Source organism: Microtus pennsylvanicus, chromosome 6, assembly GCF_037038515.1.
Source record: "Microtus pennsylvanicus isolate mMicPen1 chromosome 6, mMicPen1.hap1, whole genome shotgun sequence".
In the NCBI taxonomy this organism is placed as follows: Eukaryota; Metazoa; Chordata; class Mammalia; order Rodentia; family Cricetidae; genus Microtus; species Microtus pennsylvanicus.
The window spans coordinates 46,733,571-46,751,747 of NC_134584.1; the positions used below are offsets into that span (position 1 = coordinate 46,733,571).

The 18,177-nt window shown below is 44.9% G+C and overlaps 2 protein-coding genes across 2 annotated transcripts in view; one reads left to right on the forward strand and one right to left on the reverse strand.

The window, feature by feature from the left end:
• Positions 1-571, reverse strand: part of Sgtb (small glutamine rich tetratricopeptide repeat co-chaperone beta) — a 36,607-nt gene extending 36,036 nt beyond the window's left edge. The window contains exon 1 of the mRNA XM_075976144.1: positions 348-571. The gene's annotated coding sequence lies outside the window, so the exon portion shown is untranslated. The remainder of the gene's footprint in view (positions 1-347) is intronic.
• A 102-nt stretch (positions 572-673) lies between these two features.
• Nln (neurolysin) overlaps positions 674-18,177 on the forward strand; it is an 89,228-nt gene continuing 71,724 nt past the window's right edge. Inside the window, exon 1 of the mRNA XM_075976159.1 lies at positions 674-908. Coding sequence (XP_075832274.1) covers positions 868-908 — 41 coding nt within the window. The 5' untranslated portion in view covers positions 674-867. The remainder of the gene's footprint in view (positions 909-18,177) is intronic.

Genomic DNA, 18,177 nt, shown 5'->3' on the forward strand with positions numbered 1-18,177 from the left:
GCCAGGGTGTGGTACCGGCCGCTAGGATGTTTATTGGCTTTGTACTTCTTTTAAAGCCGAGCCCAGTCTCTAGGCCAGAGAGGTTATTACACGTTCTGACTAAGGCCCGGGGGCAGAAGGGGGGGGGGGCAGAAGGGGAAAACAGAGTGGGGGGCTGGGGGAGCTGTCCAACCTCCTCCAAGCTTCCTCTCCTACATCTCCAATCACATCCATCTCCCACTCCATGGTTCTCTCCCCGCTGCACCCCGGCTTTGCTTCAGCCCAGACCGGGTTTGCACGGGGTGCGCGGTCCAGGCCTCCATCTGGGGCTGCAGGAGACGCACCCTTTCCAGATAGAAGCCCCTTACCAGGCAAAAGGACACGAGACGACGGCTGCAGGTCCGGGGTCGTCGGGAAGCGGGGCGACTTGCCCCCGCGGTCCTCGGGGCTTGAGCGGCGCTCTGGATGGCAGAACTGGCCGCGTCTCCCAAACTTCCCCGGCTCCTACACCGCCGCCGCCCCCTCAGCCCACCCGGCTGCTCGCTAGGCTCTCCGACCCTGGGTCCTGCTGGATCCGCCCCTGGGGCGGAGCAGGGCACGAAGTGGGTGGGGGTGGGGGCGGGACAGGGAGAGAGGCGGAGCGACAGGCGGGCCCGGTCCGGGGGCGGAGCCGGATGCGGGGCGGCCCGAGGGGCGGGGCCGCGGGCGCAGGCGTGGGGCTGCAGCACGTGGGAGGGCGCTGGCACGGCTGGCCGCGGCGTCTTGAGCTCTGGTCTCCGCGGCTAGGCCCACTCTCGGCTCCCGGGCCCCGTAGACTCCACCGCCCGCCTCCCGCAACCACAGACCGGAGGACTACGCGCCCGCTGCTGCCGGCCCCCCGGCGTGCCCATGATCACCCTGTGCCTTTCGGCTGTGCGAGGCCTCCACAGGTACTCTAGTGGGCAGGTTAACCTTGACCGTGGGCAGGGTGGGGTCGTCTGTCCGCGAATGCCTTGGGGCCTGCTGCAGCCCTGCCGCACCTCTGCGATGCTCCTGGGACTGTCCTTTCCCGCTGCCTGCTTGGTGGACCCCGTGGGGACACCTGGCACGGCAACCTGAGGCCACCTTTCCCTCCCCGCCTCCCTCAGAAGGCCATCCTTTCCCCTTTGTTTGGGATTGCTTCAGCCGCAGTCTGTGAGAATGGTGGTTCACAGACCCAACCCAAAATAAATACCAAGAGACAGCGCGACGTTCCCTTCCGAACTGCAGACGTGAGAAAGTGCCGCAGCTGTGGACTCGGGAATAAACCATTTCCATGCATATATATGCACCTCTTGCATATGTTAGCGTTCCGGGCGTTTAATATGCACCCGGGACGATTGTGATTTTGATACTTGTTTCCGTCCTTGCTTTCTAACTTCATTTTTATTTTCTTCCTTACCATAAAACATTCGGCCTCTTACCCTGGCAAATTGACATGGCCCAGAATTGTTGCTTGGACACCGTTTGGGGCAGCCTAGGCTGCTGCTTTAACTTGCTTCCTAGCGCAGCTCTAACCACACCCCTTTGCTACAGACCAGTAGCAAAATGGTGAGGGAATTAAATTCTTCGCACGGATATGCCGGTTTTTCGGAAACAATGCCTCCACTTCTTCCACTGTCAAATCTGCCCTACACTGAAATTTCAAGTGAGACTTCAACAGAAAAAAAAAAACTTGGTGATTTTTATAGAGGTGCACTAAACTACTTTAAACCATCAGCATTTCTGCTTTTCCTAGTTTTCTATTGTGCTTTGCCACTCATCTGCGTGGATCTTTGTGTTCCTTAGGCCTTGCAGCTGCTGTGCACCCTGGGGACAATAGTAATTCTGAAGAGTTCTGTGATGACTGTGGTCATTCTTTGGGCTGGATTTGTTGTATTTCTGGTCTCCTGGCTGAAAGTGGTATAGCTGTCAAATGAAGCTGTACCTGGAAATGAAGATCTTCACTTAGAAAAGCAAGAAGAGAGAATAAATTTCCATTATAAGACAGATAGTTCTCTTCTCTAACTTTTTAATATCGGGACCCCCTTTACCTTTCAAAAATGGCTGAAAACCAAGGAACATTAATTTAGTTTTTGTCGATTATATCTACCCATAGTTAACCATATAAAATGAAAAGTGGAACAGTTTTAAAGGATTAATATGGTTATCAAATAATAATAAATACATTCCATGCACATTTTTCCATTCATCTGTCACTGGGCACTGAAGTAACAATACAAAATAGCTTGATTGCTAATTAATGAAATTAATATAATAATGAAATTAATATAAACCTCTACATTTAATCTGTTTCTCTATTATATTTTGATTTAAGAAGGAAAGTCATATCATACTCATTTGTAGTTGGAAAGAGAATATTCTAATAGCTTCCTTAGGTAAGCATGGGCAGTCTTCCTTATCACACCAATGTGGGGCAGATGGTGGTTTTTAAAGGGTGGGTTGTGGAGTGGAATTGGAAGTGTGGACCACTGTGTTCTTCTCACTCTGCTGCATTGAAATCTTCTCGGCGCACCTTACATTTTAAATGGAGAGTGTACACTCCGCCTGACTGTAGCATCAATCACAGTTCATTTGGAAATTAATGGCTGTGTTATGTGGTTCTTCTGATGTTGACGTATTTTGTTATAGACTATCAAATGATCACATTTTGTTAGAACTCTTCAGGTGTTAATGTAGTGGACAGGATTCTAGTTTTCTTTTGAAAGCTAGATTTATTTATTTATTTATTTATTTATTTATTTATTTATTTATTTTGGTTTTTGGAGACAGGGTTTTTCTGTAGCTTTGGAGCCTTTCCTGGAACTAGCTCTTGTAGATCAGGCTGGCCTCGAACTCACAGAGATCCGCCTGCCTCTGCCTCCCGAGTGCTGGGATTAAAGGCGTGCGTCACCACCGCCTGGCTGAAAGCTGGAATTTTATTAGTGATATATATTTTCATATTTTGCTTTGAAGTGACAGTCTCACTTTTTTACTTTTCTGGTTTTTGTTTTGTTGTTTTTTTTCTAGACAGAATCTTGCTGTCTAAAGCCCATGCGAACCTTGAATTCAGATCCTCTTGTTTCAGCCTCCCAGTTGCTGAGATGACAAAATATGAGCCACCTTACACACCTGCTAGTATTCTGTCAAAGTAACCTGGAATGTTTTGTTTGGGAGTGTTGTGAACTGAACCCAGAGCATTGCACTAATTGGGCAAGCAGAATAATTCTGATCTGTTTGCCATTAAAAACAGTATATATGAAAATAGGATAGATAGATAGATAGATAGATAGATAGATAGATAGATAGATAGATAGATAGATAGATAGATAGATAGATGATGGATAGATGATAGATAGATAGATAGACAGACAGACAGACAGATCGGTGATAGCCAGGTAGTGGTGGCACAGCCCTTGGAAGGCAAAGGCAGGTGAATATCTGTGAGTTCATGGCCAACCTGGTCTACAAAGCGAGTTCTAGGACAGCCAGAGCTATTACACAGAAAAACCCTGTCTTGAAAAACCCAAAATAAATAAATAAAATCAGTCATACTCACACTTTTCTGCAATCTGAGCATTGGAGACTGGGACAGTAGGATCAAGAATTGAAGGCTAGTCCAGAGTATATTGCAAGACCCAGTATCAAAAAAATTTTTAATTTCTAAAAGAGTTTAAAGGGTATTCTATGAAAAGAAAGGGAGGAAAAAATATAACTTGACTCACGGTTTGTTCATTTTCATAAATGCTTTGATTTGAGCAGCCAGTTTTTCTGAAACACCATTATACTCGGGTATTCAGAAGTGCTTATGTGTGCCTGACCATATGTACACACTGAAGGGCTGAGACTTTAAAATAAACAATATTTAGTGTCACAGCAAGAGTATCCTGCGGTGCAACTGAGATTCTTTTTAACCTGAGTGGCCTTGAACTTGTCTACCAGGGGAGTGATGGTTTTGAGTGCACAGAAGGCAAGAGTTGATCCACCATTGTGTTGCATTATCTGTAAATGTCTGTACAGCAAAATCAACGTGCTTCCGTATTTGGAAGATTCTTTACCTCATGCTCTCCCTGGCCTGGTCTCTTGATCCTTTCTGCAACACTATGACTTTAACATCTGCACTCTAAATGTAGAGAACTGCTTATATATTCTATACAGACTCTTCATTTATACATGGAAAGAAATAAATATGTGAAACACTGTGAATTGTTATCTTGTTAGAAGCTAGTAGTATGCCAGGTGTGCTGGTACATGCCTATTATCTCAGCATGTGGTAGGCTGAGGCAGGAAGATTGTGAGTTCAAGGCTATCCTGAGTCTCAGAGTGAGACCCTGATTCAAAAGGAGAGGCAGGGGATAGGCGGAGACTATTAGCAATCAAACTTATATATAATATATCAACTCTTTTATTGAAGACATGCAAAGCAGTTATTCACTGTGGTGGTTTGAATAAGAATGGCTCCCATAGGCTCGTGCATTTGAATGTTAGTTATCAGGGAGTGACACTATTTGAGAAGGATTAGGAGGTGTGGCTTTGTCAGAGTAGGTGTGGCCTTGTTGGAGGAACTGTATCACTGGAGGTGGGCTTTGTGGTTTCAAAAGCCCATGCCAGGCCTAGTCTCTGTCTCTCTCTGTATCTCTCTCTCTCTCTCTCTCTCTCTCTCTCTCTCTCTCTCTCTCTCTCTTTGCTTATGGATTCTGGTAGCTCTCAGCACCATATCTACCTGCCACCATGTTCTCTGCCATGCTGATATGAACTAAGCTTTGGAAACGGTAAACAAGCCTTTTGTAAGATTTGCCTTGGTCGTGGTGTCTCTTCAGCAATAGAACAGTGGCTAAGGCAGTCATTATATAAAGAAATAGTTCTTAACTTTGGGCTTAGGTGGCTTAGTTCAGGATCTGTTATGTTTCAACCTCTGTATCCTCCCATGAGAATTGGTACTAAACAGCATGAGAAGCCTTCTGTTCTCTTTTTCCTATTTACTCTGGAACTTGGACATATCTGGGCTAGGTTTTTATTTGACTGAGATAGGTTTTCCTGTTGGCAGAGCAGCTATATTAGTTGTGTTGTTTGCTTGGCAGGTAGGATGGTTGATGGGAGTATCATCTCTGCTTCTTGGGAATAAACAGGCCAGGAATCTGAAGATTGGGTTGTAGATTGTAGTTGCTGTTAATCAAACACATACTTCTGTCCTAGGCACAGAGCTGTGTGGTGGGTGAGAGACCTGAGAGACCTCGGCAGGGCAGCCAGTGTCACGAGGAGCCACAGCTGTGGTGTCGAGAGACAGATGGATAGGCACACCATGCAGCGTGAGGTTGGATATTTATTTAGTGGGTTATGGAGGGGGAAAAAGGAAAAGGGGAGGAGGGAGAAGAGCAGAGAAAGACAGAGAGACAGAGGGGGAAGGGGAGAAATGGGGAGAAAGAAGAGATCTGGAGCCTGCAACTGGCCCTGGCTGAGGAGGGGAAGTGCCTCTGCGGCTCCTGGGGTCCAGAGACAATCAGACGAGTCAAGCAGGAACTCGTTTATTTCCTTACAACATGCAATTTATAAAGCAAAAACCCATGAATCCCAGAAGTGGGACGAAAATTAACCAATCACATCAGGAGTCACGTCTGCAGGAGCCCCTAATGGGGATCACACAAACATCAGGCACTTTATGTCATCCTGCCATCTCTAACTCCAGTCATCTTGTGAATAAGTCAGATCTCCTCCCCCTTGCTGCCCTTCAGAGCCATCTTGGCTGGGAGTATTCTTCACAGGCTTTGCAATGTCACTTTTTTTTTATTTTGTGCCGTTTTCTAACTGTCACACTTTTGGCGTAGTTGTCACACTGTGGCGTAGCTGTCACACTATGGTGTAGCTGTCACACTGTGGCGTAGCTGTCACACTGTGGTGTAGCTGTCACACTATGGTGTAGCTGTCACACTGTGGTGTAGCTGTCACACTGTGGTGTAGCTGTCACACTATGGCGTAGCTGTCACACTGTGGTGTAGCTGTCACACTATGGTGTAGCTGTCACACTGGCGTAGCTGTCACACTGTGGTGTAGCTGTCACACTGTGGTGTAGCTGTCACACTGTGGTGTAGCTGTCACACTGTGGCGTGGCTGTCACACTGTGGCGTAGCTGTCACACTGTGGTGTAGCTGTCACACTGTGGTGTAGCTGTCACACTATGGCGTAGCTGTCACACTGTGGCGTAGCTGTCACGCTGTGGCGTAGCTGTCACACTGTCACACTGTGGCGTAGCTGTCACACTGTGGCGTAGCTGTCACACTGTGGCGTAGCTGTCACTATGGTGTAGCTGTCACACTGTGGTGTAGCTGTCACACTGTGGCATAGCTGTCACACTATGGTGTAGCTGTCACACTGTGGTGTAGCTGTCACACTATGGCGTAGCTGTCACACTGTGGCGTAGCTGTCACACTGTGGCGTAGCTGTCACACTATGGTGTAGCTGTCACACTGTGGCGTAGCTGTCACACTTTGGCGTAGCTGTCACACTATGGCGTAGCTGTCACACTGTGGCGTGGCTGTCACACTGTGGCGTGGCTGTCACACTATGGCGTAGCTGTCACACTGTGGCGTAGCTGTCACACTGTGGCGTAGCTGTCACACTGTGGCGTAGCTGTCACACTGTGGCGTAGCTGTCACACTGTGGCGTAGCTGTCACACTGTGGCGTAGCTGTCACACTGTGGCGTAGCTGTCACACTGTGGTGTAGCTGTCACACTATGGTGTGGCTGTCACACTATGGTGTGGCTGTCACACTGTGGTGTAGCTGTCACACTGTGGCGTAGCTGTCACACTGTGGCATGGCTGTCACACTATGGCGTGGCTGTCACACTGTGGCGTAGCTGTCACACTGTGGCGTAGCTGTCACACTGTGGCGTAGCTGTCACACTGTGGCGTAGCTGTCACACTGTGGCGTAGCTGTCACACTGTGGCGTAGCTGTCACACTGTGGCGTAGCTGTCACACTGTGGCGTAGCTGTCACACTGTGGCGTAGCTGTCACACTGTGGTGTAGCTGTCACACTGTCACACTGTGGTGTAGCTGTCACACTGTGGTGTAGCTGTCACACTGTGGCGTAGCTGTCACACTGTGGCGTGGCTGTCACACTGTGGCGTGGCTGTCACACTGTGGCGTGGCTGTCACACTGTGGCGTGGCTGTCACACTGTGGCGTGGCTGTCACACTGTGGCGTGGCTGTCACACTGTGGCGTGGCTGTCACACTGTGGCGTGGCTGTCACACTGTGGCGTGGCTGTCACACTGTGGCGTGGCTGTCACACTGTGGCGTGGCTGTCACACTGTGGCGTGGCTGTCACACTGTGGCGTGGCTGTCACACTGTGGCGTGGCTGTCACACTGTGGCGTGGCTGTCACACTGTGGCGTGGCTGTCACACTGGCGTGGCTGTCACACTGTGGCGTGGCTGTCACACTGTGGCGTGGCTGTCACACTGTGGCGTGGCTGTCACACTGTGGCGTGGCTGTCACACTGTGGCGTGGCTGTCACACTGTGGCGTGGCTGTCACACTGTGGCGTGGCTGTCACACTGTGGCGTGGCTGTCACACTGTGGCGTGGCTGTCACACTGTGGCGTGGCTGTCACACTGTGGCGTGGCTGTCACACTGTGGCGTGGCTGTCACACTGTGGCGTGGCTGTCACACTGTGGCGTGGCTGTCACACTGTGGCGTGGCTGTCACACTGTGGCGTGGCTGTCACACTGTGGCGTGGCTGTCACACTGTGGCGTGGCTGTCACACTGTGGCGTGGCTGTCACACTGTGGCGTGGCTGTCACACTGTGGCGTGGCTGTCACACTGTGGCGTGGCTGTCACACTGTGGCGTGGCTGTCACACTGTGGCGTGGCTGTCACACTGTGGCGTGGCTGTCACTCTGTGGCGTGGCTGTCACACTGTGGCGTGGCTGTCACTCTGTGGCGTGGCTGTCACACTGTGGCGTGGCTGTCACACTGTGGCGTGGCTGTCACACTGTGGCGTGGCTGTCACACTGTGGCGTGGCTGTCACACTGTGGCGTGGCTGTCACACTGTGGCGTGGCTGTCACACTGTGGCGTGGCTGTCACACTGTGGCGTGGCTGTCACACTGTGGCGTGGCTGTCACACTGTGGCGTGGCTGTCACACTGTGGCGTGGCTGTCACACTGTGGCGTGGCTGTCACACTGTGGCGTGGCTGTCACACTGTGGCGTGGCTGTCACACTGTGGCGTGGCTGTCACACTGTGGTGTAGCTGTCACACTATGGTGTAGCTGTTGTGCTTTTGGCTGTCACCTTTTTTGCGCTAACTTGGCGACTCCAGCCTCCTGTATGCTCATGTTCCATTCAGCCCACAGTTCCTGGCCGACCATATCCAAATAATTACACAGAAACTGTATTAATTCCAACACTGCTTGGCTAATGACTCTAGCGTATTCCTAGCTAGCTGTTACATCTTAAGTTAACCCATTTCTATTTAATCTGCGTATCGCCACGAGGCTGTGGCTTACTGGGTAAGGTTCTGTTCTGGCGTCTTTCTCCTTCAGCAGCTACATGGCGCCTCCCTGACTCCACCTACTCTCTATCTCTTCCAGCCTGGCTATATGCTGCCCTGTTGTACACCAAAGCAGCTTCTTTATTAACCAATGGTAATAAAACATATTCCTAACACACAGACAGGAATCCCACATCACTTGACAAATTCAGGACTGTGGTATAGAAACAGACAAGGTAATTTGTTTTCTGGTGTAAAAAGATGATATGAAAAAATATTAATCAAATACAGTTATTCATGAATTCAATAATTTTTTACATGTCTGATTGTAATTAAACAAAATTGAGATTGCACCCCTAAGTCTAACACATGATAACCTCCACAATTTTAGGACAGCAGTGCCAGGAAAAAAAAAATTGTTCAATAAAAAAGGGATTTGAAGGTACAAATAGCAAAAACCTAAACTAAGATTATTTGTCAAAAACAGATAAAAAGCCGGGCAGTGGTGGCGCACGCCTTTAATCCCAGCACTCGGGAGGCAGAGGCAGGCGGATCTCTGTGAGTTCGAGACTAGCCTGGTCTACAAGAGCTAGTTCCAGGACAGGCTCCAAAACCACAGAGAACCCCTGTCTCGAAAAACAAAAAACAAAACAAAACAAAAAGATAAAAAGAAGTTACTCATGGGGATTTTGTTGTGGTGCCTTTTCACTGCTGACTATGGTAAAAAAAAAAAAAAAGTCCTGTTACTTTTTCAAACTTAATTACAGTCTTTTGGTTGAGACATAGTGCTGAACTTCGGTGGGAGGAAACACCTCTATTAAAGATGTGAAGAGTCAAGGAAATGAATGTATTGCGTGAGGATTTACATGCCAAGGTGTAGCATAGGGCATGGCTAGACTTGGGTGTCTGGAGCCAGCGTGCCTGAGTTTGTATGCTGGCTCTGTCACTGACCAGCACTGTGATCTTAGACGAAAATGTCTGTACGTGGCTGTTTCCTCATCAGTAAGTAGGCAACTGACTAGGTGCTGACTTAAGTCATCAAACATTTGGGAGTGTATTAGGTCTCATAATCTCCTTTAACTGGAGACAGCAGTGAGCAGAGCAGACAGAAATCTGACGTAGGGGGAATTTACCTTATATAAGGAGAAAAACAAAGAAAATATGTCTCATATTAGATAGAAAACTACATTTTGCTATTTTTAGAGCAGAAAAAGGGATATTCATATTGATGGAATGAAATTGTGCATGAGCAGGTGAGGCACAGACAGAAGGTGACATTTGAGCAATGATCCAAGAGGAGCGGGAATCACCAGAGCTGAGCATTCTAAGTAGCAGAAAATGGAAAGGCCAGAACGGGATGTGAATGAATGTCTTAGGGTAGGAAAACTCAGTCCTTTTTAACAACAGTCCAGCACGTTGTCTCATAACAAAACTTTGTTGAACGTCAGTTATTATTTTTATGTCTGTGAGTTGACTGTTTTTTATATTAGAGGCTTTTGAACTGAGACTATCGAGAGCCCCTGGTAGATAGTTCAGTTTGGGGTTTTTTTATTTGTTTGTTTTGCTTGTTACTTTAAGAGTTGAGATTATTGCTTCATTTTCCATTTTTGCTTTAGATCTATAAAACTTTGCATTTGAATGAGTCAGGCATAGCACTCTTTCCTTTATGATTCATGTCTTTGGTCCCATGCCTAGAAAGCCCTTCTCCACTCCAAGATGACAAATTCTTCAAATCATTTTCAACTTCTTTAAGATTTTTATCTTTTTTTTTTTAAAAAAAAATGGTATTTATTTCATGTCTGTGTGTGTCTGTCTATGGCATATGTCATCTGGGGTGGTGTACCCAAGGAGGACAGAAGAGGGTGTCATATCCCCTAGAGCTAGAGTTACAGGAAGATGTGAGCTGCCCAGTATGGGTGCTGGGATCCAAATTCCAGTCGTTGGGAAGATCAGCAAGTGCTCCTATCTGTGGAGCCGTCTCTCCAGCCCCTGCTCTGTCTCTCCTGTTTCATTCACTTCCATCACTTACCTATCAGAAGGGTCTTAGTCAGGGTCACTGTTGCTGTGACAAACAGCCATGCCCAAAGCAGCTTGGGGAGGACAGGGTTAATTCAGCTCAGGCTTCCACATCACAGTGCATCATCACAGGAAGTCAGGACAGGAACTCACACAGGGCAGGAATTTGAAAGCAGGAGCTGAGGCATTTCACAGAGAAACCCTGTCTTGACAAACAAAAAAACAAAACTAATTATAATAATAAAGTGAGCATGCTGGTTAAACCCTGCACTGGCTAGGCAGAGGCAACAGGACCTCTGTGACTTTGAGGCCAGCTTAATCTACATACTAAATTCCAGGCCAACTAGTATGACAATAATAACCTGTCTCCAGAACATAACAACAGTTAACCATCTCCTTTCCCTCTGTGTCTCTTACCTTCCCACTAGCTAAGTCTTCACACTCTTTCTCTTTTTCTCCTAATTTGAAATGAGACCAGCCTTGGGTTTAGCTCCTCATCAGTGCTTTTCTTTTGAAAAAAGAGACCTTTAGAAAAAGCAAGGATCATCTGTTACCTTTGATTTTAAAACTCCACACATGGTCTAGCCTCCTCTTAGTGTCCCAGGCTTCTCTCTCTGTACTCAGGGTGTCGTCTAGAAAGTTCATGTCTTCATCACACAGCCTAGAATGATACATGCTGATCTTTATCTAGAACATTCTTTTCCCATATTACCTTAGAGTTTAACACTATTTAGTTTATCTTTAATTTAAAAGAATTATATACAGAATTATAGTGCATATGCAATATGTTCAAAAGAATGAAAACCAGGTGTGGTGGCACATTTAATCCCAGCTCTTAAGAAGCAGGTGGGTGTCTGTGAGTTTCAGGACAGCCAGGACTGCATAGACCCTGTCCCAAAGACGAGAGTAGAATGTGCTTTTACGGACAGAAACAGATCACCAGTGCCTTTCAGCCTCGTTCCTGCCTCTCTTCATCCATGTCCCTTTTTGTTATCCCAGAAGTTATAACCACTGCCCCAAACTTTGCTTTTGTCACCCTCTTTAAACATGCACTGCAAATGTGTGTTGCCCTGAACTGCCTGTGATTGAGCTTCACTGGTGACGCTGGTTTCATGTGGCCACAGTCCATTTTCACTGTTGTAAAATCCTTTGCTGTGGGACACTTCCAAAGTTCATCCATTTTCTTGTTCATGGTTGTTTAGGTTGTTGTTTTGTTTTTTTTTTTTGTTTTTTTTTTTTAGCTAAAATGTGTACACATCCTCATCTACTGACCCCCCTTTTTACTTTCTAAAGTGATTATATTAATTCTCTCCCCACACAGTGTTTATGAATGGCCGTTAATCTACCACCCTAAGCAGCTCTTGTAGAGACTTTTCCCCCTGAACACTTGGCACGTGTATACATTTACTGTTGCATCTTAGCATGTTTTTATCTTTTTCATTTGTGCATTATACCTACTCATACCTGTATTAGTCAGGATTCCTTAGAGGAACAGAGAATCTTTATATAGATTTGATTTATTAGGATGGCTTTCAGGCTGTGGTCCAGCTCATCCAACAATGCCCTTCTAATGGAAAGTCGAAGAATCCAGTAATTGTTCAATCCATGAGGATGGACGTCTTAGCTGGTCTTCACTGGAACCAAAGAAGTAGGCTCTAACACCAGTGTAGGAAGGCCTCAGCAGAAGGGTAAATGAATTTGCCAATGAGAGTGACGGCAAGCAGGCAAAACAAATCCTTCTTTCTTTCATTTGTATCCTTTCTATAGGCTGCCACAGGTGTGGCCCAAGTTTAGGGTGGGTCTTCTTACCTCAGAAAATATGGATTTAAAGTGGGTTTTTCTACTTCAGACAATCCAATCAGGAAAGGTTTGCCCAGCTGTTTTTGTTTTTAGTTAATTCCAGATGTAGTCAAATTGACAATCAAGAATAACCATCACGAGGTGGGGGTTCCTTGGACTTCCCACAGGCCAGGGAACCCTGATTGCTTTTCGGGCTGGGGGGAGACTTAATTGGGGGAGGGGGAGGGAAATGGGAGGCGGTGGCGGGGAAGAGACAGAAATCTTTAATAAATAAATAAATTAAAAAAAAAAAGAATAACCATCACAATATCTTTTAGCAATTCAGCTATCAGACGTTTTTCCTTCCTTTCCTTCTTTCCTTCTTTCCTTCTTTCCTTCTTTCCTTCCTTCCTTCTTTCCTTCCTTCCTTCCTTCCTTCCTTCCTTTTTTCTCCCCTTCCTTCCATTTAGTAAGATCACACTGTGTTTATTATAGGCTTGTGCCCCCATGCCCTTTCGCTGCCTGGGGGGCCAGCCGCAGCAGCACAGGGCGCAAAGGGAAATTCACAGAGTCAACACATACTATGACTTTTTATTATCTGAGGGGGTTAGGGGAGAAGACACTCATGCACTCTCATGGCTTCCTTCTTTAGTCTTCTGTATTCTTCATTCTGTGTTCTATATTCTCTTTTCTTACCTCCATCCAGAAATGTCCCTTCTGTCTCTCTTGATGTTTTCCTTCTCTCTTGATGTTCTCCTCCTAATTCTCTCGTTCTTGATATTTTCCTTCTAAGACTATCTTTATTCTTGATGTTTCCTAATTCTCTCATTCTTGATGCTTGCCTTCTAACTCATTTAACTCTATCTTTAGTCTTTCCTTATAGCTTATATACCCCAGCAAAATCTTTTAGACAATATAAAAATTATAATGTGGTTACATTCTGTTTTTCAAGTGAATGATTATGATGAATACAAAACAAATAGTAAAAAAGCCTGTTTCCCATATTCCTTGCATGATTTTTCTTGCAAATTATCTCAAGAACCCACAGATATTCATACCCAAGCAACTATGTTATAGATTAAACATGTAGACAAGCAAATTGTTCTTCTCAGTTAGGTCTTTTACTGGCAGGCAGCGTTTTGCAGTTACCAAGAAAGGACCAATTACTTTATTACTTATCTTGAAAGGTAATCTTATAAGGAAACTTAAAGGAATCACACGCCTAAACTTTTGTATATGAAAAGAATCAGTTAGCTCTACTTTAAATCTTTAGGGTGTATACCCACTCATCAAGTTTCTTATATCAGGAGATTGAGGGCAGAAATGGGTATAAAGAATTAATCATCACCTTTGGTCATGAACCAGTCCTAGCAGGAAAGACATATCAGTTAATAATAATTGGGCTGTTTTGTTCTTGTTCCCTGACCTTAACAAGTTTCTCATTCAACTACGTGCCTTTCTAAAACTGTAAATTATCTTCTTGGGTTTTTTTTTTTTTTAACCTCAAAGCTATTCGATGAAAACATCTTAGTCTAAGTGATTTTGAAAGCTTTGTTTCAGCTATTATGCACTCTGAAATGTGTGACAACATTTCCAACATTAAGGCTAAAAGAATGTGAGCTAGCCGGGCTACTGGGACTCAAGTGTTCTTCTTAGTCATTAACCTAAGCCACAGTCTATGCAGCTCTCAATAGAAATTCGTGTGTTCCTCCTTGTGTGACACTTCCTTGTTTATATTTTAATCATCTTAACTCTATTTAAACTAACATTATTATTATTGTTATTATTATTATTTTCAATTAGACAGTACTGCTTAGGAAGAAATCATCTTCATACTATTCCACAGGTAAAAATAAAACGCCTAGTAGAACAAGATGTTTCCATGAGATAAACACACTGCATTACAGGCAGTGGTGATTTCCCCACACCCATTCACACCAAGCAGATACCAGAGAAAGATAGCAGCAGCAAACATGTAAAGGCACAGCAGAAACAAAGATTCCAGGATCTGCGTCTCAGGGCCTTGTCTAACTGAGAGTCACCCATCAGAGAGTTTCCTCCTGGTGGGCTGACACCTTGAACTTCAGTTGCCACCCACAGCTCCTCAGACACGGCCACCAGCAACACCCAGTTTTGGTGTACTATTTCCATATTGAATATAAGGACTTTGCCGGGCGGTGGTGGCTCACGCCTTTAATCCCAGCACTTGGGAGGCAGAGGCAGGCGGATCTCTGTGAGTTCGAGACCAGCCTGGTCTACAAGAGCTAGTTCCAGGACAGGCTCCAAAACCACAGAGAAACCCTGTCTCGAAAAACCAAAAAAAATAAAAAATAAAAAATAAAAAAAATAAAAATAAAAAAGAATATAAGGATATAAGGATATATGTTCTACAATGTCTTCCCCTCACTTGTTTTGCAGTATTCAAAAGATCTATTTATTTATAAGATTTTAAATTGGTATGTATTACTGAGCTAAATTTTAGGGAAAACCTTCAGACAAGGCTGCAGCCGTCTCTGCCCTTACTTTACTCACAGGTGTTGAAGAGTAACTAGAGCTCTGAGATAGATTATGAGAGAGGCCGTTAGTCTTGGGGTGAACTTCCCTGACCACTACTCAGTTCAGTCCTTCTGAGTCCTGTAAGGACTTCCATAGCCCAGGCATTGCTTATCCTAATAGTTGATAGTTTCTGAGATCAGGAACCCAGTTTTTTGTTGTTCACGTTGATATGTCTAACATTTAGCATGGTACATAGTAGATGTAGCACAGATACAAAAACCCAGAGACAAATAATTGGGATTCAGGGTGAAGATCAGAAAAGCAAAGCAGCCAACCACTGGCTCTTACCTCTACCTCAGACTGAAATGGAAGAGATCCTGTCTCCATAAATACTGAAGACTCCATACCACACTCCATTGAGTTCCTGTCTCTTCCTTTTTATATTTCTCTATGCCCAACCATATCGCTCCTGCCTCCACCTCCCTAGGGATTACAGATTCAGTCTTGTATAGCTCTGAGTGGCCTTGAACTTATAGAGACCCATCAACCTCTGTCACCCAAGTTTTGGGATTAAAGGTATGTTCCACCGCTTCTTGGCCTGTGTGACTGACTAGTATGACTGCTTTGTCCTCTAATCTTGAGCAAGCTTTATTTATTGAAACACAAATAATATACCACTGTAAGTAGATGCTGAATAAGTGTTTTTATTAAATGGATAAATGAAAAAATAGCATCAGCAATAGTAACTGAAGATTCAGTATTCCCTGCTAATATCTAATCAGTGCAGACCTAGATTTGACAAATGTTATTGACAAGTTACATAGAAGTGAGTATAACTGAGTAGGAAGTGGATTTTAAGCTCTGTTTGAAATGACTTGTTTTAAATGATTTTGTTTAAGCAAAATGCCAGTTGCTAAGTAAGGGAAATCACTATGTCTAAGTGTTATTTAGCCAATAGAAACCTAGTTAAACAGAGAGTGGAGTGATATGCAGTAATCAGCTAGTTGTCAGTGGCTATGCAGCAGATATGGAGGAATCTTGGGTGTATACTAGGACTGGCACAAGACAGAGATGAAGCCATAAATGAGAAGTGGGAACTTTGTAATACTCTGTAGTCATCATCTGAGACAGTCAAGGTCACTTGATCCCTTACAGACCCAGTTGATAGCTCTGTGAAACTGTAGTCTAATTAATGATTCTCCAGAAACAAAAGTTCTTCTAAATATGTTGGCCTGGATATGAAAGAAGTGCCAGTCTGCAAAATACTGGGTCAGAAGCAATCAAGCTGAGAAGGAACAGAAGGCGAGTCTCTCTTGGATGGGCCTGGGGTCAGCTCATGGCAGGGGAGCCAGATTCTCTGGACATTTATGACCCAAGAGGTACTTGAGATTGAGGACATGTCCATGAACAGGGCATAGGGCATGTACCTGAAAGAGGCAAATGTTCTATTGGTCAGATTAAGAAGTAGTGGCATGCTGTTTCATGTAGGCAGAGGTTTCTGTTGGGACCATGATCAGCTACCTCTGTTCCACCAGTCACTTCCCAAATAACCACTCAGAGACATTAATGATAAATGGTCAGCCAATAGCTCAGGCTTATTACTAACTAGCTCTTACAACTTAACCCATTTCTGTTCATCTATATGCTGCCCCAAAACTCATGGCGTTTACCACTCCTATGTGTCTTGCTTCCTTTCTGACTGGCTGGCAACTCTTCTGACTCCACCCTCCTTCCCAGCATTCTTGCTGCCCAGAAAATCCTGCCTAGCTCTCAGCCAATCAGCCTTTTTTTTTTTTTTTTTTTTTTTTTTGGTTTTTCGAGACAGGGTTTCTCTGTGGTTTTGGAGCCTGTCCTGGAACTAGCTCTTATAGACCAGGCTGGTCTCGAACTCACAGAGATCCACCTGCCTCTGCCTCCCTAGTGCTGGGATTAAAGGCGTGCGCCACCACCATCCGGCTGCCAATCAGCTTTTTATTAACAATGAGAGCAATACATATTTACAAAGATTGTTCCAGAGCAGGATCACCTATGTGGTGGAAAAAGTACCCAGCCCAAGTATTTACCATGATACTGAGATCATATTGCAACACATCTCATGCCTGCTGTATTAAATCCTGCTCCTTGTGCCAAGAGCGCTACCCTCCTACAGCATGTAGTTAGCTGAAAGGAAGTGAAGACATGAAAATCGGAGTTGAAATAGCAGAGGCCCCTGCCCTAGTCAGAAGGGTGTGTAACTACACATCAGGAATGCTTCATGTCAGCTGAAATTCTGTCAAGGTCCAGACTGGTGGATGATGGAAGATGGTGGTTACAATCTTGACGGAAACTCCAGAGCTTCATTCTCGTGTTCCTTAACCTTAACTTGGTGCAGTTAACTGTGCAAGGGACCGTACACATGGGCCTGTTTGGAAAAACTTAGATTGGTGTTATTTACTTACTGAAATTGGTTCTTCCTTCTCAAATATGTCTACTCTCAAAATGCACTTGTGTTTGCTTACCTAAAATTATGCAGTAAAATGAATGAATTAATAGCCACATTTATTGGCACATACCTGTAATCTCACAATTCAGGAAACTGAAATAGAAGGATTGTCACACATTGGAGGCTAGCCTGGGGCTGCATAGCTAGATCCTGCCTTGAAAAATAAATATACAGAAAGTAAAAGAAGACTATTAAAGACAAAATCTTTGAGAGAACATCACATCAGTCTAGTATTTTGCTGTGGGCTTTCTGGAAAATAGGACAAAGGAAAACACTACACAAATTATTGGGGACTTGATTAAGTGATTAAGAGCCTTGGCTGCTCTTCCAAAGGTTTGGAGTTCTGTTCCCAGCATCCACATGAAGTGGCTCACAAGTTCAGCTTCAGATAATCTGGTGCCCTCTTCTGGCCTCTCGGGGCATCTGTACACCAGTGGCTTACATACACACAGATAAAAAATAAAATGAATCTTTTAACAAACAGAATCATCAGAAGCATTTTTTCTAAGTGCTGTTTCAGAGAAAGATGTATCATGCAGACCCATAATGTAGGTGAAATCGAGCCTAAGGAATACTGTATAGTAACTATACAAGTAAACTTAATAGAGCTAATTCTTCATTTGTTTTGTTTTGCTTGTTCAAACGCAAAGAAAACAGCACAGTGAGGGTGAAAAACCACATACTTAAATAATTAGAATATAAATGTGAGGCTAAATCCCTTAGAGGGTAGTAGAGAAATTGACATGGCAATTCAGGGGAGAGGGAGCGTCCCTTTCAGGATAAAAATAGGGACAAGCACGTGATTTATGTGTTGCAGCTGGGCTTTGAAGGCCATGGAATTTGGACATGTAAAGACCAGTGTTCTCAAATCCCTTGTTTACCAGAACTTAAAAATAGCACAGAGGGTAAGAAGGCAAAGGGTGCTCAGAACTAAGGAAAA